This window comes from Pelodiscus sinensis, chromosome 6 (assembly GCF_052426305.1).
Source record: "Pelodiscus sinensis isolate ZL-2025 chromosome 6, ASM5242630v1, whole genome shotgun sequence".
NCBI lineage: Eukaryota > Metazoa > Chordata > Testudines > Trionychidae > Pelodiscus > Pelodiscus sinensis.
The window spans coordinates 32,708,772-32,731,306 of record NC_143057.1 but is presented as its reverse complement, the minus strand read 5'-3'; the positions used below and the strand labels follow the sequence as shown (position 1 = coordinate 32,731,306).

The 22,535-nt window shown below is 41.2% G+C and overlaps 1 protein-coding gene across 2 annotated transcripts in view; it reads right to left on the bottom strand.

Annotated features, from left to right (window-relative positions):
* ZNG1A (Zn regulated GTPase metalloprotein activator 1A) overlaps positions 1 to 22,535 on the bottom strand; it is a 62,431-nt gene that overhangs the window by 17,953 nt on the left and 21,943 nt on the right. For both annotated transcript variants that reach the window (XM_075931674.2, XM_075931672.2), the window contains exons 8-12: positions 22,237 to 22,283; positions 20,253 to 20,339; positions 19,356 to 19,400; positions 7,068 to 7,124; positions 2,155 to 2,206 (exon numbers count right to left, since the gene is read on the bottom strand). In XM_075931674.2, the coding sequence (XP_075787789.2) occupies positions 2,155 to 2,206; positions 7,068 to 7,124; positions 19,356 to 19,400; positions 20,253 to 20,339; positions 22,237 to 22,283 (288 nt within the window). The remainder of the gene's footprint in view (positions 1 to 2,154; positions 2,207 to 7,067; positions 7,125 to 19,355; positions 19,401 to 20,252; positions 20,340 to 22,236; positions 22,284 to 22,535) is intronic.

The following is a 22,535-nucleotide window of genomic DNA, read 5'->3' as shown; positions in this document are numbered from 1 at the left end:
AAAGCTATTTTACCCTGTATAGCAGCAAGCACATTATCAATGCTTAATAAGCAATACAATAAACATCAAACACATGTCTATTTCTGTAGCTTTGATCAACTGGGCATTGATTTTTTGTTTAGGAATATTTAAGGAAGAAAACATTTTCCATTAATCAAGAAAAATCTAAGATTTAATAATAGAATACAGTAATTCCTCATTTAACACATGCCCGCTTAACACATTTTCGCGATAGCACGATTTTTTTTTAGGGAATGTTTTTTGAATTACACGACTGTCCTCGGAATAACATGATTTCCCCAGCTGGCCCGTTGCTCACGGCTGTGTGGGGCTTCCCCCACCTCCCTGCAAATTGGCAGAGGGTTCGCCACTCACCGAGCCGTTCCCCACTGACTCCCTCTCGCCAAATTCCTTGCCCCCTCTCCTCTGCCCCCGCTTGCAGGCCAGCAGCTGGGTTTCCCCAGCTGGCCCGTTGCCGGCAGCTACGTAGGGCTTCCCCCGCCTCCCTGCAAAGTGGCAGAGGTTTCACCGCTTGCCGTGCCATTCCCCAGCGACCCCCCCCCCCTCGCCAGATGCAGTGCGGGTCCTGGCAGACTCATCACAGGGGCGTACTCCCAACCCAATACCCCTCATTTCTCCTTCCCTTCCCTTCCCCAGAGCCAAACACCTTCCTTCCCTGCTATAACACAGTCCCCTTTCTCCCCCAACCTTATGTCCCGGTCTCAACAGACACCATCGCTTGAAACGCAACCTCCACATTTTCCATTATTTTCAATGGGGAAATTGACAACGCATAACACGTTTTCACTTAACACGATCATATTCTGAAACATATCTATAGCGTTAAATGAGAAATTACTATACTAGGACTGGAAGGGACCTCAAGAGGTCATAGAGTCCAGATCATTTTGAATTATGACCTGATCCACCAAAGCAGTCGCAACCCCTCCCAGCTTGGTATCATCTGCAAACTTAGTAAGCGTACTTTCTATGCCAATATCTAAATCATTGATGAAAATATTGAACAGAGCCAGTCCCAAAACAGATCGCTGCAGAACCCCACTTGTTATACCTTTCCAGCAGGATTGAGAACCATTAATAACTACTCTTTGAGTATGGTTACCCAGCCAGTTATGCACCCACCTTATAGTAGCCCCATCTAAGTTGTATTTGCCTAGTTTATTGATAAGAATATCATGCGAGACTGTGTAAAATGCCTTTCTGAAGTCTAGGTATACCACATCCATCGCTTCTCTCTTATCCACAAGATTCATTATCCTATCAAAGAAAGCTATCAGATTGGTTTGACATGATTTGCTCTTTACAAATCCATGCTGGCTGTTCCCTATCACCTTATTATCTTCCAAGTGTTTGCAGATAATTTCCTTAATTTCTTGCTCCATTATCTTCCCCGGCACAGAAGTTAAACTAACTGGTCTGTAGTTTCCTGGGTTGTTCTTGTTTCACTTTTTATAGGTGGGCGCTATATTTGCCCTTTTCCAGTCCTTCTGGAATCTCTCCTGTCTTCCATGATTTTCCAAAGATGATAGCTAGAGGCTCAGATACCTCCTCTATCAGCTCCTTAAGTATTCTAGGATGCATTTCATCAGGCCCTGGTGACTTGCAGGCATCTAACTTTTCTAGGTGATTTTTAACTTGTTCTTTTTTTATTTTATCTTCTAAACTTACCCCCTTCCCACTAGCATTCACTATGTTAGGCATTCCTTCAGACTTCTCGGTGAAGACCAAAACAAAGAAGTCATTAAGCATCTCTGCCATTTCCAAGTTTCCTGTTACACCCTCCTCACTGAGTAGTGGGCCTACCCTCTCCTTGGTCTTCCTCTTGCTTCTAATGTATTTATAAAAAGTCTTCTTGCTTCCTTTTATTCCCGTAGCTAATTTGAGCTCATTACGTAAGTCGGATCCGCGTAACCCGGGGACTGCCTGTATGGCTAACAGCACGTATTTAGTTCAACATAATAAACCATATTAATGGAAAACAATGAATATATTCAAATTATTCTATAAAACATTAATTACACTTAGTTAATGCCAACTATAGAGCATCATATGATTAGTGTACAATGTCTAACATGTAAGAATTACCCTAATGGATTTTGTTATCAGTAGGTCTAATGCAGGTTTAGTACTTACTTTATCTAGATGTGGGTGTGTGGTCTGTACATGCTGCAGCTTTTTCTGCAAACTGAAAACAAATAAACTTGAATCTTGCATTGTATTACAGTACAGGAGTCAAATACTTAGCTAATTCATATTACTAAAGTATGAAAAGGACTGCAAGGAATATATAAACATAAATGAGTTATCTAGTCCTGATAGTGTAAAATTCAAACAAGTAGGACAACATAGTAAATATGAATATATGTAAAATATTTTTGCTTTGTTTTATTTTGAGATACATATGCAATCCTAAGTAATGTGCACCAATAAAAGCATGTTTTGATCACTATACATATAAAGTCCATATACACATTTTATCTATTATATATAAAAGAGAATGTTTGTATGTTTGTGCACTAATAACTTAGACACTATAAGAGCTACCGCAACCAAACTTTGCATGAGATAAAACTTTCTCCTGAATGAAAGGTTAAGGGAGGGAAGAGATGAGAGACCGAAGCCTCTCCCCAGGGCTGCACGGAGCTTGACAGTGCGGGGAGAAGCGGCGGGGACAGTCGCTCACTAAGGCTGGTGGAGGGATAACTTGTCATCAAGGAGAAGGTTTTAAGGGACTGTGGGAGGGAAGAGATGAGAGACCGACACCTCTACCAGGGGCTGCACGGAGCTTGGCAGTGAGGGGAGAAGCGGCTTCCCAGGGGAAGTGGTGGGAACAGTCTCTCACTAAGGCTGGCGGAGGGACAAGGAAGCGGAGGGTGGGCTCAGGCGCCAGTGGCAGGCGCGCGGCTCCCTTTCCCCTCCCTCCCTCCCCTCAGGCTCCTCACCTCAGTTATATCAACTTTCCTAAGCAAACACAGGGTAACTCCAGCTGGTATTTTATAATAGATAGCAGCAGGCATGAAAATTACTTTAATTACAGCACACTGAACAAATGTGATAAAAGTCATGTGATAATCAGGGAGCCCAGAGAAAAAAAAGTAGCAGTAATCTATACAAAACATGGCCAGAGTATGTTCAAGCATGCTGGAGCAGTAACAATTGTATGAAAGACATTTTTTTTGAGATATGGCATAGGAAAAGCCAGAAAAAAAGTAACAGTCTTGCCATGGCCATTCTGACTGTGAATTGGATCAATGACTGGCTAATACAGATCATGTCAACAATGATTTGATTATATATACACAATTTTCAATAGGCAAAATTTTTTGAAGTGCCTCCTTTGTAATTATTGGCTTTCAGAAATCTTATTTTAAGAAAAATATTACCTATATATTTATCTCCACCTACACTTTCAGAATGCTTCACATTTAATCAGATGCAAGGGATGGAGAGAAATTGTAAAAGGCACTGCTTGAATATGCGCAGATGAACATTTTCCAGCAGATTATGCCTTCAACAATTGTAGCACATATTCAGCTACAGGGAAGCCAAGAACTTCAAAACAAAACATCTGCAAGGTTTAAGAAGAACAGTGAGGGGTAAATAGGCAAGAATGGGTTTAGAAGAGGGGAGGTGGAAAGTTTGTGTGTAGACAAGCTGTTGGAGTGAATTAGTCACCCCAGGAGTCATGGTAAGGAGGGTGTCAAGTTTAATCCTTCACAGCTGGTTAATCTTTGAAGGATTTTCTTTGTTTTGCAACTATACAATACATCTAATGTAAAAGAAGGAATTAAGTACCCATAACTTTAACTTTGTTTTTTTAATCACTGCCATACATAATTTCATAGCTATAATTTCCTTTCTGTAACCCAAACATAGTAAATGGAAAGGACCCTTTGAATATCTTAGTGACATTTGCTAATGTAAACAAAGTTAAAGGGGACAAAGGATAAAAAGGGAATCATTCTTAAAATTAATCAAATAATTTTATTACTATGCAAGTTAAATTTATGATCAAATGGCAAAATACAAGAGTTTACATTTCTTAGTTCTAACATGCACAGACAGCTAGCAAAAATACAGTTTTTGCAAGTAATAATAAAGGTTTTGAAATTAGCATTCACTGTAATACTCTAAAAATGCAGCACATCAATCCACTTATTATCAAAACAAAGGGCAAATTGAGTCATGGGACCAGTATTACTAAGAACACCAGGCAAAAAAACATTGTATTCCTTTTCCCTTCTTCAAATCATGTTTTTAAAAGTTACTAGGGGCAGAAGAAAGGACCTGTAGCATTTACTAAAGAAAAGTATACTATGGGACAGCTCCTTTATAGCTGATAATTAAATTAATTCCTAACATGAGACACCCTTGTTACTTTAGTCCTAATCCTATCAAACACACATCATATCACTTTGTGTGATATTTTGTGGTGCAGAATAATCCAATAAGGACCAACATGAAGCCACAACATAAAATTTCACTGTGGCCTAAGACTCTACATTTGAGCCTAAATCTCCAAGAGAGATGGGTCAGAACACACCACATTTTGGTGGACTCAAAATCTGAATTGTACTTTATGGCTCAGAATAATTTTACCCTAACAGAGAAAAGGCTTATGCAGCAATTTACTGTGCATAGAACCCTCAATAGTGTCTCACTTTAAATTTAAGTCTACCTGTAATGTCCATTCTCACTTTAATTATTACAAATTATTTAAAAGAGAAGTGCTGCATGGGGCAAAAATGGTGTTAAAAAACTATGTTAAATAAAACATTTTTATGCATCTCAGACTGTAGCTTTTCTTGTGTCATTTTTTGCTCTTCGTCCACATTGTATATGGCAGGGGAAAGAGATACAATTGTATTATTTGTCAGCTCGGTGCATGAAAATAAAAACAAATGCTGATCAATCAGATACATTTCCAAATAGCATGGCTTGTTAGAACTGTGACTTAAATTTCACAATTTTAATTGTAGAAAAAATACTCAAAATAAAGTATGGTATGATTTTCACACAAAGCCTTATTTAATGTGCAGGCTTATATCAGTAGTTTGAGTACACATTTTACTTTTCAAGAACACTAGAGTAAAGCAACAAAACATCTTTCAAACATTAGAACCTCAAGAAATTCAGAACTAACATCCCAAATAAAGTAACTCATGCTACGTCAACTCTATGTCTGTACAAATGCCAGTTTATCGTCACCCTAATTTGCATGTAGCTTATCTACACACTACACCACAGAATGCACACCTCAGAAACTGGTTCTATTAGTTTCATACATATGTTTCCAATATAAACTGCAGTAATTTGTCACTGTATATTTTTGTTCTTTGTGTATAAGTGCACTTGTGTCAAGTTATAGACTGATTTATTTTTGTTGTTGTTGTAAAGCATACAATGTAAGAACAGAGAGAAAGTTTTAAAGCAGCATAACTCCATACACTCTATTCTGAGCTCAGCGGTGAATCTTTAGAGTAAATGAGTGTAAGGATCTACACCCTGCATGAGAGGAGGATAGCTGCCAATGGCTGTTACTCTTCCCTTCCATACAGGTGCAAAGAATGACAAAATCCTGGCTTCCACCCTCAAAAAGTTGCTGGCCAGCTGGACAGAGTGTGGAGGTGGGGTGGAGAAAGAGTAAGCCTATGTTAGGAAAAGGACTGCTGAAGTTTTACTTCCTCAGTGGAGGAAGTGGGAAACAGGATTTTAATCACAATACTAACTCAGCAAGACAGCTTGATCTCTGCCCTGTTCCTGGGCAGCACAGATACATGCTGTCTCTTACTTGGGCAGGGGCTACATGGCAAGATGCCAATCCAACCTTATAGGAATCTGATTCAGACATTGTAGTTAATTAAGACACCCTGGCAAGTGCTGATAAAATGAAACTTAATTTTATGACTGGATAAGGTGACCATTTTCTGATTTTCTGTAGGCATTATTTTGCGGAGGAAGAGTTAAGACAGTCTGAGGGTATGTCTAGACTACTGCATTTTGTCGACAGAAGTTTTGTTGACAGTATCTGTCGACAAAACTTCTGTCGACAAAGAGCGTCCAGACACATTGAGTTCTGTCGACAAAGCAAGCTGCTTTGTCGACAGAACTCCGTAGTCTGGACGCAGTGTTACAGGCAATAGCACCTTCTGTCGACAGAACTCTGTCGACAGAAGGTGTTATGCCTCGTAAAATGAGGTATACCAGCGTCGACAAAACTGCTGAGTTCTGTCGACGTTATGTCGACAGAACTCAGCGGTAGTGTAGACGCTGGTATAGTTTTGTCGACAAAAGTCCACTTTTGTCGACAAAACTCAGTAGTCTAGACACACCCTGAGAGACTTAATTGAGAAAAGCAAACTTAACTTGATACTTTCTGGGTGCTACACCTGCAATCCACAGAGAATCTCTAAAAGTAATGTGGGTGAGAACTGGACTGAAGGAATACATAATGAAGATACTATGTGCCCCTTCCTGTGGGCAGGATCAATCCACAGTGAACCACCCTCACAAGTTTTTTAATAGAATAAAAACATGTTTTCCACTGTAAAGTGAACAAGTTACATTTTAAGCTGCCTCTCTCTGGAAGAAAAGGGACTGAAGCTTTTTCTTCTTCAAATGAATGCTAAGGTTTTGTATTGCCTGATGATGTTATTAACGTTAGTATTAGTAACTTCTGTAATTACACACATTCATCGTGAAATGTGTGTCTTGGGCAAAAGATATCGCCCAGTAAAGTCGGAGTTTTCTCTTTGCTACAAAATGGCAAACAAATATTAAAGTTGGCTTTGTTATTAATAACATTTAAGTTTTCCAAATGCAATATCTCCTTGTTCAATTAATTTCAAACGTTAAATAAAATGTGTCGGATGCCTAGGTGATTAATGTGAAGATCAATTAAGAATTTTAAACAAGAGATCAAAATTGGATTTAAAAGTAGCAACTCAATTGCAATTTTAAAGTGATAATGTCTATTTAGTATGACCATTTCTTATGATTTACTGTATAATCAATTGTGAAAATAAAGATTATAAATTATACTGTACCTTAATCCAGATAAGCTGTCAAAAGCATGAAGGTCTAAAACTTCACAGAGATCAACTCTAAAAGAATAAAGAAACTTTAATAAAAGCCATACTTTTCTCAACTTAAATATTTTATAGTTGTGAACAAAACTACAAAAAAGTTCAGCTACGACACAGGTTTTGGTCGACTTTAAGGAACTAGTTATTTTCTTATTGAAAATATAAAAGCAAAGATATGGTTAAAAGGAAAAATCCACAGGCTTATGGGTCTTGGCCAATATTATTATTAAACATGCCCCCAACAGCAAGTACACAAAGCTGTTTCTAGGATGAAAGATTTTTAAGGTACAATACATAGCATACATAAACCTCTTCTTTAGTTTATGACCAGCTGCGTCTAAACTGTCTGTTCTCAGTAGTACTCCATAAACTCATATTAAAGTCACAAAAACACTAAGGCAGATTGTAAATGCTCCTACCACTTGCATAATATTGGCCTGACAACAGATAGAAAAAAATCTTAAAGGATGTATGCTCTCAAGTACTAAGCTAATATTACTGTTAATCTGTGTAACTATTCCCAGTTTTGAACAGAGAGTACAAGATAGACAAACAGTGTCACCTGTGAAGAGTATTTAACCAGGAACATAGCAGTTGACATATGGATCACATCTGAAGCCAGAGGAGTCCAGAATCCTACTGATCAGCATCAAAGTAAGGTGTAAGAAGCCTGTAGTAACTCTTTATAGCTAGATAATGACTTCAGCCCTGAAGCATGAGGTTTAATATCCCTTCCAAAAGTGTTAGCATAAACTATAACAACTCTGGATTTTGCTGTTATCCATACAAATGTCCAATTTTTTTTGTATCTTGCTAATTTCTTGGCATCAACAACTTCTAATGATCTGTAATTCACCACTGCATTAAATCCAGGATGACTGAAATACAGCTACAGTCCCCTCCCCTCTCCTAAAAAGCCATTTAGTGGGCAATATGATCCATGAGATGTGTTAAAGATTATTATATACTGCTACGTTTTCTTCATAAAGGTACTTGAAATTGAAAGATTCTGCACTAGCTCCTGCAGAGCATCTCCCTCTGCCACTGCGCAATAAGGGTCTGATTCCTTTATACTCCTTTTCCCATTTATACCCTGCACACAGGTGCATGCATAAGACTTAGGATTTGTCCTGTTGCATGGATGTCACAGTAAGTATGACGAAATCAGCTCAAACACAGACATCCAGATTTAAATGTTGTTCAGCCAATATGCCAGATTATTAGCATAATTAAATCATATACAAAGTGTGAGAACTCCCTCTCCAACCTCCACATTTTTTTCCCCAGCTGGACTTGGGGTCACCATTGTGTTCTCAGACATTATCCTCTCTGTCTACATAGCTAAATGTTGCAATAGCAGAATCACACACATCATTACCAGGTTTACAGTCTGTGGATTCATGATACTAGCAATAGTTAATGAAATCTAGAGTCTTGCTGCAGAAGTTTAAAAAAAAAAAGCACAAACTTTTAAAACCAAAAGCTGCATTAGAACAAAGGAACTACTGTTAAGGCCCAAATTTATAAAAAAAATGCTCAGAATCCATAAGAGGGGTGATTTTCAGACAGGCCCAGCTCCCATTTAGACAAGTAAATGAAGTGCTCAACATCCAGCAACTTGCCTCTGTTGCCAGTGGTGGCTGCTGAATGCAGAATAGTTTTCAAAATTTAGGCCTAAATGTTAAAAAGCCCACTGAAGTTACTAACTTTTTTGTGTTAAAAAGAGACACATGCTGACTTAACAGACATGATTTTGGTGAGACCACTAGAAAAACAGTAAGTGAGCAATGGGAAACACTTCATAATAAATGAGTTAATGATGAAGGGCCCTCTGTAAGTGCTATTTATTCTTGTTCCAAGTATTCTTCAGCATAACTTCAAAAGTTAATAAGAAAGGAGTGTGAAGTTGCAGACACTCCTTAAATACATTTCACCTTCCTACTTCAACAAAGCAACAAAAACAATATGAGGACAATCCGTATAAATTAACATGACAGTCACTGCAGAGAAGACTTTTCATAGTGTAACTGTTTAGCAGCAGGACATAAAATTTCCAGCACGGAGTAGATTGCAAGCAGAATTTCAAATAAGTTAAATCAATGGACATGTTAACAAGATTAAAATTTTTGTGAACACTGACCATCAGATAAACTCACACACTACCATCTGAAAATTTAATAAAATTCCATGCTGCTACCAAAAAAAAAAAAAAGCCTTTCAACCTATGTTCCTACATTGGCACCAACTACAGTCTTATCTGAGCACCTCCCATGAGTAAAAATGGCAATCTCTCTTCCCCTTCCCTGTTAGGAAGAAGCAAACTTAAGGGTTTTTTGTTGTTTTGGTTTGGTTTTAATAACTACTGAACATGCAAGAGAAGAATGTTGATGCAAGCAGAGGGTATGTCTACACTACAAAGTTAATTCGAACTAACAGACGTTAGTTCGAATTAACTTTGATAGGCGCTATACAGGCAAACCGATAGTTCGAACTTAATTCGAACTAGCGGAGTGCTTAATTCGAACTAGGTAAACATCATTCTACAAGGACTAACGCGTAGTTCGAATTAAGTACAGGCAGTCCCCAGGTTACGTACAAGATAGGGACTGTAGGTTTGTTAAGTTGAATTTGTATGTAAGTCGGAACTGGCTTCCAGATTCAGCCGCTGCTGAAACTGACCAGCGGCTGATTACAGGAAGCCCGAGGCAGAGTTGCTCTGCCCTGGGCTGCCTGGAATCAGCCGCTGATCAGTTTCAACAGCAGCTGAATCTGGACGCCTAGGAAAGAGCAGCTGGGGCGCTGCGGGGACCAACCGGGCAGCACCCCAGCTGCTCTGCTTCAGGTGTCCCCAAGTCAGTCGCTGCTGAAACTGATCAGCGGCTGATTCCAGGAAGCCCGGGGCAGAGCAACTTATGTCGGATCCGCAGTTACGAACGGGGCTTTTCTCGCCCCGGAGGACACGGACTGCGGGACCTCGCGGTCCCGCCGCCCGTGTACTCCAGGGCGAGAAAAGCTGCTCCGCGTCTCCCTGGTCTGCAGACCAGGAAGACGTGGAGCAAAGCCGCGGAGGGGCTAGGGCAGCGGGGCAGCCCAGGCGCGCCTGGGCTGTCCCGCTGCCGGCTTCCCCCGAGGCTTTGCAAAGACCAGGGAGACGTGGAGCAGCTTTTCTTGCCCCAGAGTACACGGGCGGCGGGACCGCGAGGTCCCGCAGTCCGTGTCCTCCGGGGCGAGAAAAGCCCCGTTCATAACTGCGGATCCGACATAAGTCGGATCCGCGTAAGTCGGGGACTGCCTGTAGTTCGAATTAGGGGCCGTGTAGCCCCTTAATTTGAACTAGTGAGGGGCTAGCCCTTCCCAGCTTTCCCTGGTGGCCACTCTGGGCACCACCAGGGAAACTCTTCTGCCCCCCTCTCAGCCCCGGAGCCGTTAAAGGGGCACGGTCTGGCTACGGTGCCCGTGCCAGGTGCAAGCCTGCCAGCACCCAGCCAGCAGACCCTGCACCTGGCAGGCACGAGCCAGCCACCCGCTGCCACCCAGCCCTCCGCCTCTTCCGCAAGCCTGGTCCCGGGATCCCGGGAGCCTACCCAGGTCCGCAAGAGGCGGGTGTCCACCTGATCTAGTGCCGAGATCGTGAACCTCATCCACGACCTCCGCACTAGGCACAGGAAAGTGGCCGTCTAGGGCAGGATAGCTGCTAGCCTGGCCACCCAAGAGCAGGTTTGCATGAAAATCAGGGTGGTCCAGTGAGACCCCCGACCCTGAGCCCTGAGCTTAGAATGTCCGTACTGGGTCAGACCAAAGGTCCATCTAGCCCAGTAGCCTGTCTGCCGACAGCAGCCAACAGTAGGGTCCCTGGAGGGGATGGACCGAAGACAATGACCAAGCCATTTGTCTCGTGCCATCCATCTCCAGCCTTCCACAAACAGAGGCCAGGGACACCATTTCTACCCCATGGCTAATAGCACTTCATGGACCCAACCTCCATGAATTTATCTAACTTCTCTTTAAACTCTGTTATAGTTCTAGCCTTCACAGCCTCTTGCAGCAAGGAGTCCCACAGGTTGACTCTTTGCTTTGTGAAGAAGAACTTTCTGTTATTAGTTTGAAGCCTGCTACCCATTCATTTCATTTGGTGTCCTCTAGTCCTTCTATTATGGGAACTAATGAAGAACTTTTCTTTATGCACCCTCTCCCCACACCACTCCTGCTTTTATAGACCTCTATCATATCCCCCCTCAGTCTCCTCTTTTCTAAGCTGAAAAGTCCCAGTCTCTTTATCCTCTCTTCATATGGGACCTGTTCCAAACCCCTGATCATTTTGCCCTCCCCTCTCCCACCCTCTCTCTTCCCCTCTTCCCCCTCCTTTTCCCAATCTCCCCAGAGGTTAATCCCCGCCCCACCCTGAGTATTGTTAAATAGAGTTTCTATTTTTGAACACACGTGTCCTTTATTTTGTACATAAGGAAGGGGGGCTAGGGAGGGGTAAGTGGAAGGAGGTGAGGGAGGAATGGGGTACGAGCCCCCAATGGGGAGGATTGGGGTGGCTCTGCGGGCTCTTCGGGGTGGAAGCTCTCCTCCAGCCCCCCAATTGACCCTCCCCCGGATGGCAGCCTGAGGCAAGTGCAGCCAGGCTGATGGCCGAGTGCTGTGATGTGCCGAGTGTGGGCATTCAGGGCAATCCAAGCCAGGACTGCTTTGCTGTCCCTCATCGAGGTAGACAAGCAAGCGGGGAACCCCTGAGAACTGTCTGTCCAGGGGGTCGGGTCCCTTTAAGCACAGCCCTCGGCTAGCCTGATACAGCAGCTCCACGCTCTAAGTCCTAATCTGATGCCCTGCCGGCACTGCTTCCGGCCAGCCTTAACCTCGGTTCAGGGTCCACTCAATGTGGACAGGCTAGTTCGAATTAGCAAAATGCTAATTCGAACTAGTTTTTAGGTCTAGATGCACTAGTTCGAATTAGCTTAGTTCGAATTAACTAATTCGAATTTAGTTCGAATTAGTGCTGTAGTGTAGACATACCCAAAGGTACTATCAAGGGAGACTGCAGGAAAATATGTACATTCTGTATTTAGTTCCAAATGCTTGAGGGTTATTCTTATTTCACTTGGCAATCTTGGCCCAGCTTCCATCTGCTATACCCACAATTCTTCTCCTACTGAGCAACAGGTTTTTTTGTTCCACTGACAAAATTCACCACTGAAGGTCAAAAGAAGGAGAGCTGTCTTTTAGGTGTTAAAAAATAACTCCAGGGAGGGTTCTGAAAAAAAATAGCGATGTTGAACTGGGCTCTGTGTTCAACAGGAAGCCAGTACAGAGTGGAAGGATGTATTGCTAAGAACCTATGCTGCTGAGCAGGCAGGCTGCTGAAGCCTAAACTATTCTATTTAAAACTTAAAAAACAATGGTCTTGCAGCACCTTAGAGACTAACCAAAAATGTAAATAGTATCATGAGCTTTCATGGGCACAACACACTTTTTCAGATGAATGGAGCAAGCAAGCCATTCTTTCATTTGTAGCTACATAAAATGTTAGTAGTTGAGCTTAGGTCTGCCTCTCACCAGATACTTGTTTGACAAAATCTGATGCAATCTTTTGGATTCCCACAGAAGAAAGTGCATTTTTAGCGTAGTCTGGGTGTCCAAATGTAGTGCAGAATGAAAGAGGACCCAGAGCTCCAGACCAATAAAATGAGAGATGTCTTTAATGAATGAGGTAGTTATGCAGATTTCTGCAGAGCACTTCCTACATCTTGCCACTATCATCTCTATTTTGTCTGGGTTCAGCTTCAGCCAGTATCTCTTGGTATAAGTACTGATCTCACGGTAGGAAGTAATAGAATCCTTTATATTAAAAGGATGCACAGCTGAGTGTGACCTGTCCGTTGTTGGCATGCTTTCCTCTGGTGTATCACTAGCTCTCCCAATAACTGATATACATAACAACAGAATGAGGGAGAGAACTGACTTGTGGGACCATCCAAGTGAATTGTGAAGATGCAGCAACAGCTGATAATAAAGACCCTTTGGTTCATTCCTAAAGAAATGATCTAATGTGATTCAGGGTATAGTAACCCCTATGATGCCTATAAAGACAGAACAGTAAAGGTTAATGGTCACAAGATACCATTGGACCTCCCTTGAGCAGCACGCTCAGGACCCAAGCAGTCCTGAATCAGGGAGTTTGCCTGACCAGTGGAGGTCAAGACTCCTCTCCTGGCTATCTGCTTTGCTCTTGGGTGACAGCCCTGGGCATTGGGCTCGCCCGCTTCCTGCCCTGGCTAGGACTGTGCTCCATACTGCCAGTCTTACCAGGGCTGAGCTCCCCGCTGTTGGTCCTGGCCAAAGTGCCAGCCCTGCCCTGTCCAGGCTGTGTTCCTGACCCCCTGACCAGTCAGGGCTCACTAGACCAGCAGTATCTGTGGTCCTGCTGAACCACAGATGTTGCTGGACCAGAGAATCCCAGATTTTAGAGTTTCAACCTGTAGTTATGCACCAGAGCATTTTGTGCTTTCTCTGTTCCATATGCTTAGGTATAACATTTTGAAATTTGCCCAGCTTATTTTCAAAATACACAACAGAAGGTAATTGTTAATAGTTCAAATATAATTGTTTCAACAACTTAATTTAATAAGAATAACACCACAGCAGCCCAACACTGTGGCATTTAATTTCAGAAAGGGGAATTTCATAAAAATGAGGTTAAACAGAAATTAAAAGGTGCCATGCCAAAAGTAAAATCCCTGCAAGCTGCATGGAAACTTTTCAAAGACACCATAATAAAGGCTCAAATTAAATGTATACCTCAAATAAAAAAAACACAAAAAGACAACCAAAAAAGTGCCACCATGGCTTAACAACCAAGTAAGAGAAGCAGTGAGAGATAAAAATGCATTGCTTAAAAAGTGGAAGCCATATCCTAATAAGGAAAATAGAAATGAACACAAACTCTGTCAAATGAAGTGTAAAAATATAATAAGGAAGGCCAAAAAGGAATTTGAAGAACGGCTAGCCAAAAAATTCAAAAAGTATTATCAAAATTTTTTAAGTACATCAGAAGCAGGAAGGCTGCTAAATAACCAGTGGGACCACTGGACAATCAAGATGCTAAAGGAGCACTCAAGGATGATAAGGTCACTGCCAAGAAACTAAATGAAGTCTTCACAGCTAAGCATGTTAGGAAAATTCCCAAACCTGAGCCATTCTTTTTAGATGACAATCTGTCCCAGACTGAGGCGTCAGAGGAGATTTTGGAACAAATTGATAAACTTAACAGTGAAAAGCCACCAGGACCAGATATGGCATTCACCCAAGAGTTCTGAAATAACTCAAATGTTCCAGAACTCAGATTTCCAGAAAATCTTTGAAATTGTGGTACTACTAATGGTGGTTTATAACCTGTGCTTTAAATCTTCTTCTGTATCAAATCTGTGATCCTGGCAATTACAGACCAGAAAGTCTAACTTCAGGACTGTGCAAACTGGGTGAAACTAAGAGAATTGTCAGACACACAGATGAACATAATTTGTTGGGGAAAAGTCAACACAGTTTCTGGAAAGGGAAATCATGTCTCACTATTCTATTAGAATTCTTTGAGAGGGTTAGCAAGCATGTGGACTGGAGAAATCCTATGGATATAGTGCACTTAAGATTTTTTGAAATCTAACAAGGTCCCTCACCAAAAGCTCTTAAGCAAAGTGAGTTGTCATGGGATAAGAAGGAAGGTCCTCTCATGGACCGAGACAGATGATGCAGACAGATGAGAACACCTTGCCTGAGAACAGCCACAGAGGCAGGGGACAGAGCAGACTTTACCTCCTGGACAAGGTTCCCTGTAAGCTGCGCGGCTGCCCAGCTATTTAATGAGTCCCACCCAGAGGCTCAGAGATGAGATACAATTCGGGAAAGCAATCAAATACAGACACACATTGCAATGTTCTTGGATCAGTTTTGAACCAATGATGAAATAAACCACTGGCTTGCTGAATATTTGGTTGCTTCCAAAATACTGGATGGTCCTCTGTCCTTTGGTTAGAATGCTCCCCTTAGTAGACGCACATAGTCCGGAGGTCATAGCAGAGAAGAGGCCAAATGGACTTGTTTCACCTTTTATAGCTTTATGTCATGTGGATGTCAGGGTTCCCTCTTTTTTTTCCATCCATGTGTGGAATGCATGTTGTGTGTGCACTGATGCATGTGCTCTTGTGCACTGCCAGTAGAAACAGAAACCGTAGGTTTAATATTGATTTTTTTTTAAAAGGTACCATATGGATAATTACACCAGTCAGGACCGTCTGAGCCCTGCCTGTGGGCTTTGATATCAAACCTGCAAGTCCTCACTAGAGCTCACCTTCTGAGCAGTTTCAGAGGGGTAGCCGTGTTAGTCTGTAACTGAAAAAAAAATTAAAAAACAAAGAATGGTCCTGCAGCACCTTAGAGGCTAGCAGGAAATGTAGATGATGTCAATCTGAAATAGTGTGTTGTGCCCACAAAAGCTCATGATACCATCTACATTTTTGTTGGTCTCTGGGGTGCTGTGGGACTATTCATTGTTTGTTAAGTTTCTTCTGAGCAGTGTGTTCCTGTCATGCCCTGGGATGGGAGGCATGGAACAGGTCCCGAAGGAGTCTTAGTTGCACTCTAGAGAGTGCAGCAGAGCACTCAGCTCCCCCAGGGAATACAGTGGGCTATTCCGGAGGCAGGGGGATGCACCTTTTGACAGGTAAGTGTCATGGGATTTTGTACCACACACAGCCCAGTCTCTGCAAAGGGGAGGGGGGGCGCCTCTCTAGGTGGGCGATTCAGATCTTGACTCTGCAAGTAATAATGGCACAGACCTTAATGAGCAAGATCAGCACTTGGTTAATTGCTCCCCAAGCAGGATTTCTAGCCTCCAAATCACACGGACACTTAGCTCAAGAAGACCAAGGACAGAGAAGGCCCATTGCTCAGTGAAGAGGGAGAAATAACAACAGGAAACTTGCAAATGGCAGAGGTGCTTCATGACTTCTTTGTTTCGGTTTTCACCAAGAATGAAGAGAAGACTAATATAGTGAATGCTAATGGACATGGGGTAGGTTTAGAAGTTAAAATAAAAAAAATAACAAGTTAAAAATTACTTAGAAAAGTTAGATGCCTTCAAGTCACCAGGGTCTGATGAAATGCATCCTAGAATTCGCAAGGAGCTGATAAAGGAGGTATCTGAGCCTTCAGCTATCATCTTTGAAAAATCATGGAAGTTGGAAGAGATTCCAGAAGACTGGAAAAGAGCAAATATAGTGCCCATCTATAAAAATAGAAATAAGAACAACCCAGGAAACTACAGACCAGCCAGTTTAACTTCTGTGCCAGGGAAGATAATGGAGCAAGTAATTATAGAATTCATCTGCAAACATCTGGAAAATAATAAGGTGATAGGTAACAGCCAGCATAGATTTGTAAAGAACAAATCTGACAGCTCTCTCTGACAGGATAACATGATTTGTGGATAAGGAAAAAGCAGTGGATGTGGTATACCTAGTCTTTAGTAAGGTACTTGATATGGTCTTGCATGACCTTATCATCAATAAACTAGGGAAATACAACTTAGATGGAGCTATATAAGGTGGGTGCATAACTGGCTGGATAACCTCTCTCAGGGATTAGTTATTAGCAGTTCACAGTTATGCTTGAAGGGCATAACAAGTGGAGTTCCGCAGGGGTCTGTTTTGTTCAATATCTTCATCACCCTTTGTCAGGATGGTTAAATCCTGGAATAAATTGCCTAGGGAGGTTATGGAATCTCCATCACTGGAGATATTTAAGAGCAGGTTGGATACACATCTGTCAGGGATGATTTAGATGGTGCTTGGTCCTGCTGTAAGGGCAGGGGACTGGACTTAATGATCTCTCAAGGTCCCTTCCAGTTCTAGTAGTCTATGGGTTGATTACTGGTTAAGACAGGTAACAAAGGGTAAATCTAAATGGTCAGTTTTCAGAATGGAGAGAGGTAATTAGTGGTATCCCATAATGGTCTGTGCTGGAATCAGTCCTGTTCAACATATTCATAAATGGTCTTGAGAATGGGGTAAACACTGAAGTGGCAAAATTTGCAAATGATATTAAACTGCTCAAGATCGTTAAGACCAAAGCAGACTGTGCTTCGGATGCAGATGCTCTCTGGGGCAGAGAAGGAACAGAAGAGATGGTTGGATGTGCATGCGGAGTAGCAGCACTGCGCAGGCGGTCTGCTCCATGTGACCAGCCTACCAAGCGCACTGCGACCTAAAATCTCTGACTAGAGGCGCAGTGGCACCCCAAACACCTAAGGTGGAGCACCTACAGGGACACTCCTCAAAGAAGAAGAATTTCTTCACACAACACACAACTTGTAGAACCACTTGCCAAACCACCTGCACAACTTGTAGAACCACTTGCCAAATGAACTTGTTTCACCAGCCTTTTATAGCTTTATGTCATGTGGATGTCAGGGTTCCCTCTTTTTTTCCACCCATGTGTGGAATGCATGTTGTGTATGCACTGATGCATGTGCTCTTGTGCACCACCAGTAGAAACAAAAACCATAGGTTTAATATTGATTTTTTTAAAACTGTGAAGACTAGGACTTTAATAGAGTTCAAAAAAAATTGATAAATTCATGGAGGATAGGTCCATCAATGGCTATTAGCCAGATTGGGAACAAATGGGGTCCGGAGCCTTTGGTCTGACCTAATATGGCTGTTCATATGTTCCCTATAGAATGAGCATTTCAACGCTATGTGTAATAAAATTGTTTTTCATGCATTTTGGAAGTCTCAAATATGCTATGGATTCCCCAGAATTCAGTGCAGTTGTATTCTCTCTAAAATATTTTAAATTTATATTAGCATAGATCAGAATACGGGATTAATATAAATATACGAAACAGAATTGCTTTAATATCACTAATTATTTGCTGGTTTGAACTACAGTAAGTAGTGGGTTTTCTGTACATTGAAGTCTTTAAAGCAAGATTTGAGGATATAAATAACTCAGGCAGAAGTTATGGGCATATTGCAGAAGGGAGTAAGAGAGGATTTCTACCCTATAATGTGCAGAGAGAGCGGTCAGCCTAGATCAGTGTTTCTCAAAGTGGCCCAGAAAATCACTTTGAGAAACCTGTTAACTGACTGCACCAGTTTTGTTTACTTATTAGTGCCGCAGCCACAGAGCCTCACAGCTCCCATTAGCTCAATTTCACCGTTTGCAGCCAAGGAGAGCTGCAGGAAGCAGTGGCCTGGCCCGCACCACTTCCCGCAGCTCCCCCTTGGCTGCAAACAGTGAAATAGGAGCCAATAGGAGCTGTGAGGCTCTGTGATTGCGGTGCCGGTAAGTAAACAAACCGGCGCGGCCAATTAACAGGTTTCTCCAAGTGCTTTTGCGGATCACTTTGGAAAACACTGGCCTAAGATAATCATGATGGTGCCTTCTGGCCATAAAGTCTGTGTGTATTTGGTAAGGCTATAAAAGTGCAGGTGTTGCTCTGTTGTTTGGAAGACCAATCACTCACCATGGAACAAACTCCACACCAACACTTGCTTTAATTTTACACCACATTTCAGCTGTTCATTGAGTATGTCTACACTGCTGCTGAGTAGTGTGATTCCCAGTGCAAGCAGATAGATAATGTGTCACATGACAACTAGGATCATATAATTGAAAAGCTATGTAAATGATCTAGAGATTTCTATATGTAAACCTCAATTACAGAAAGACTGCCAACTGCTGAAATGTATCAAAGCCATCTTGGCTGAATCTACTCTAGCATTTTTCTAACCAGTGATGCTCCTCCAATGGCAGCGCTAGCACAGAGAGTTTCAATAACTGAAAGCTATTGTCAGGTCAAATTTTGCCCAAAATTTAAGTTCTTAAAAAAAAAAAAAAGTTTTGCAAAATCTAAACCCAATACAAGTACAAACGTGATTTTCAAAAAAAATCCGATGTTTATTAAAATCCCCTAATTTTCTTTGAATTTATGCATTTAAACCTTACAAAGTCTATAATGGACTAATCGGAAACTGATAAAAATATGAAAAAAGAAACCAAACATAAGACTTAAATCTAAAGTCACACTTTTTTTTTTAAAGTGTGCTGATAGTAAAATAGAAGAGTCATTTAAATATATTTAACCTGGTAGCTTTCCTTTACAGTGACTAGGACTAAAAATATACAGCAATTTGTCACACCAGAAATAGGAAGTGGCAACAAGAGATACTGTCCAACGCTAAATATTACCTTGATCTTTGAGTTTCTAAAATTTTGACAAGCCCATTTATTGACCTGAGAAAGAGTAGGAAAAAAGGAGAAATTACATGTGAATAAAACAGAATTTCATAATGTAATAAACTAAGCAGAGAAATAAGAACCAGTAACTCCTGAGTAATAATCCATCTAACTCTTGTCACTAAATTGTTGTACAACCCCATAGCAATCTCCATTTGTATTTCTCTTTCATCTTGCCTGGAGATTCGCTAGCCATGACAACAGAGAACTAGTCTTACAGAGACAGATTTTATTCAGGCAAAATCTCCCCCGCCCCATGTTGCTGGGCCTAAGCAATTTTACTTTTATTTAGGACCTTTTGTTAGTTAATTTGTGAAATGGGAAAAGACTTTTTAGACTCAGTGTTTGGTGGGTTTTTTTTTGTTTGTTCCTTTCACTGCAAGTTAGGTACTGTGGTGGCAGCAGAAGACATTTTTGCCTTCACCTCTAGCCACTAATCTAGTCCAGGATTTTTGTTCATTTACCCACAAATGATAATTATTCCACATCCTCCTTACCTCCCCAAGGCAATTAATAGCTATTAATTATTGTAAAGGTTTCTTTAGAAATATTTAAGTATTTGTACAAAAACTGATATAATAAATGTTAAAAGGGGGTTATACAGTTACTGGATAAGGTTGGTGAACAGCAATCACCATATGCAAAATACCAAAATTTGTGGAAATACATAAATGTACTGGAACACTATTTAATTGCTCTCTCTTCTGTGAGCAAATTTGTTTCCTGGCAATCATTTATGTCATGGTAATCATGCAATCTCCAACCTCTGTGGCCGCCATAAGAAGTAAAAGTTTATATATAAACAAAAAACTGTCAGCCAATATAACATTCATGCTATCAGTTTCATACCTGACAGCTGTTCTTAATTTTTTCAGTTCTTCTTGTAAAATCAAATCTGTTTTATTGATGATTATTAGATCAGCTAGTGCAACCTGCCTGCAGAGGAAGACAAAATAAAAGAGAAAACTGAAATGTATTCCACAATGCAAAAATACCACTTTCCATACCCTAAAAAACAAACAAACAAACAAACAAACAAACAAACAAACAAACAAACAAACACTGCAAGCAAGAGTGCATTGAATTAGGAGCCAAGTCTAGATATCAGTAGGACTATGTAAAAACATTATGATATACAGGTTGTACCTCCCTGTTCTGGCACCCTCAGATCCTGACCAGTCCCAAACCAGGAAATGTCAATGCCAGCCTCTCTACTGCTGCCAGCTGCAGGACTCCACTCTAGCATCAGCAGAGGGGCCAAAACTGAGTGGGTACTAGCGGTGGAGAGAGTACTTAGGGGGAAAAGGCAGGGTTGCTGTGGAGCCCCCAAGACTGGGGCCAGGAGTACAGCCCAGTGGAATCACCCGAGCTCCACAGCTGTCGGGCTGCTCCCAGGCCTCACTGCCAGCCAGGGGGCCGTGCTCCTAGCCCCACACTGTGGGGCTCCACAGCTACCCTGCCTCTTCCCCCAAGCATCCCCCTTATCCATATTCCTCCCCTCCTTCCCTGAGCTATTTGTGGCACTCTGGAAGTTCTGGGAGGGCAGTAGAGGAGTTGCTGAGTGTGGGGCCCAGCTTCTTCCTGAGTATTCCAGCTCAGAAGCACCCACAGGGATGCTGGACCATAGATATTGCCGAACAATGGAAGTCTGGACTACAGAGATCTAACTTGTACTTCATTGTTGGAGGGCTCGAGCGTGTTCCACTACTAAAAATGTTTCTTGTGACTACTTTGTAAAATTATTGCATTAAAACAATTTATTTTAAAATTACAGTGTTATAGACAAAGCTTTTTTTCATTAACACTATATTTATAAATTCTGTATGCATCTTACTCTTCATAAAATATGAATGCGGTAGCATTTGCTTTTTGTATTTCCCACTAAAGGTATCACCAGTAAAGTCAGATCACCAGCCTTTTGATCTTCAGTTTGTCCAACCCGTGCAAAGCAGGTTGAGACGACATGGTGAATAAACTACCAGTTGCCTGTCTACACTAGTGATCCCACTGTTAACATCACTCCTGGAGCTGAGCTGGTATGATACAAGAAAAATGCACCAGCAGAGAAGGTTAGGCAGAGTAATGCTTGCTCCAATGCAAAGGATTAATTATATTGAGATCTTTTAGAATGCCTATCCCTGAGTACTAGGAATCTGTGAACCACTTAGTCCCTCTTGCAGTCTGAATTCAAGATATTAAGCAAGACTAAAAAAACCTGTAAAGCTTTTTTTAAAGTAAACCTATTGATATTATAAATTTGTTAATTAAAATAATAGAGAAGAATATGTATCTACTTTTCAGTTTACTTGGGGCATCTGACAAAACTTTGTACATAGAGGAGGAAGAGAAAAAAAGATAGGATAGTAATATCCAGATGCTTGAAGTTCAGGTGAAATACCTGAAACTACTTTTGTGAGATGGGCAGAAGGAGTTGTTTGGATTTTTTAAACAAAATGACTAGTTCTTAAGCTGTATGATGTTTTTGTAGCCATGCTGGCTCTAATATCCTGGGATGACAGGGTGAGTGAGGTATATCTTTCATTGGACCAACTTCTGATGATGAGAGATAAGCTTTTGAGCTTACATGGAACTCTTCTTGCAGATGTGAGAAACACTCTGTGTTACCTCAAAAGCCTGTGTCTCTCACTATCAGATGGTTGTCCAATAAAAGATATTATGTCACCCACCTTGTCTCTAGATCTTAAGCTGACAATGAGGTACACAAATGATCTTGCACTGGCCCAGTGTACTGGGATGATATTCATTTCCTATGATTGTTTACATACTGAGGTTGCTTTTATCAATTTTACATTAATAGTTTTTATGCTGATACCTAGTTGCTTCATTGACAAGGCCATCAGGTTTTTCCTCTGTCAAATGCTGAACAAAGAATAAAAACAATTATTACATCAAGAGTAGTCATGTAACAAACATCCATTTACACATACATCAAATCAAGATAACCATCAGTTTTAGATACATTGTTGAAAGAATTAAGGAGGATGATATCTGGAGTATAGTATGCCCCAACTCATTTTTATTATTTATATAAACAAAATGATGATAAACAGACATCCCCCCTTTCTGGAAGTTCAAATCTGTTTTTTTTAACCAACTTTTTTTTGTTTATTA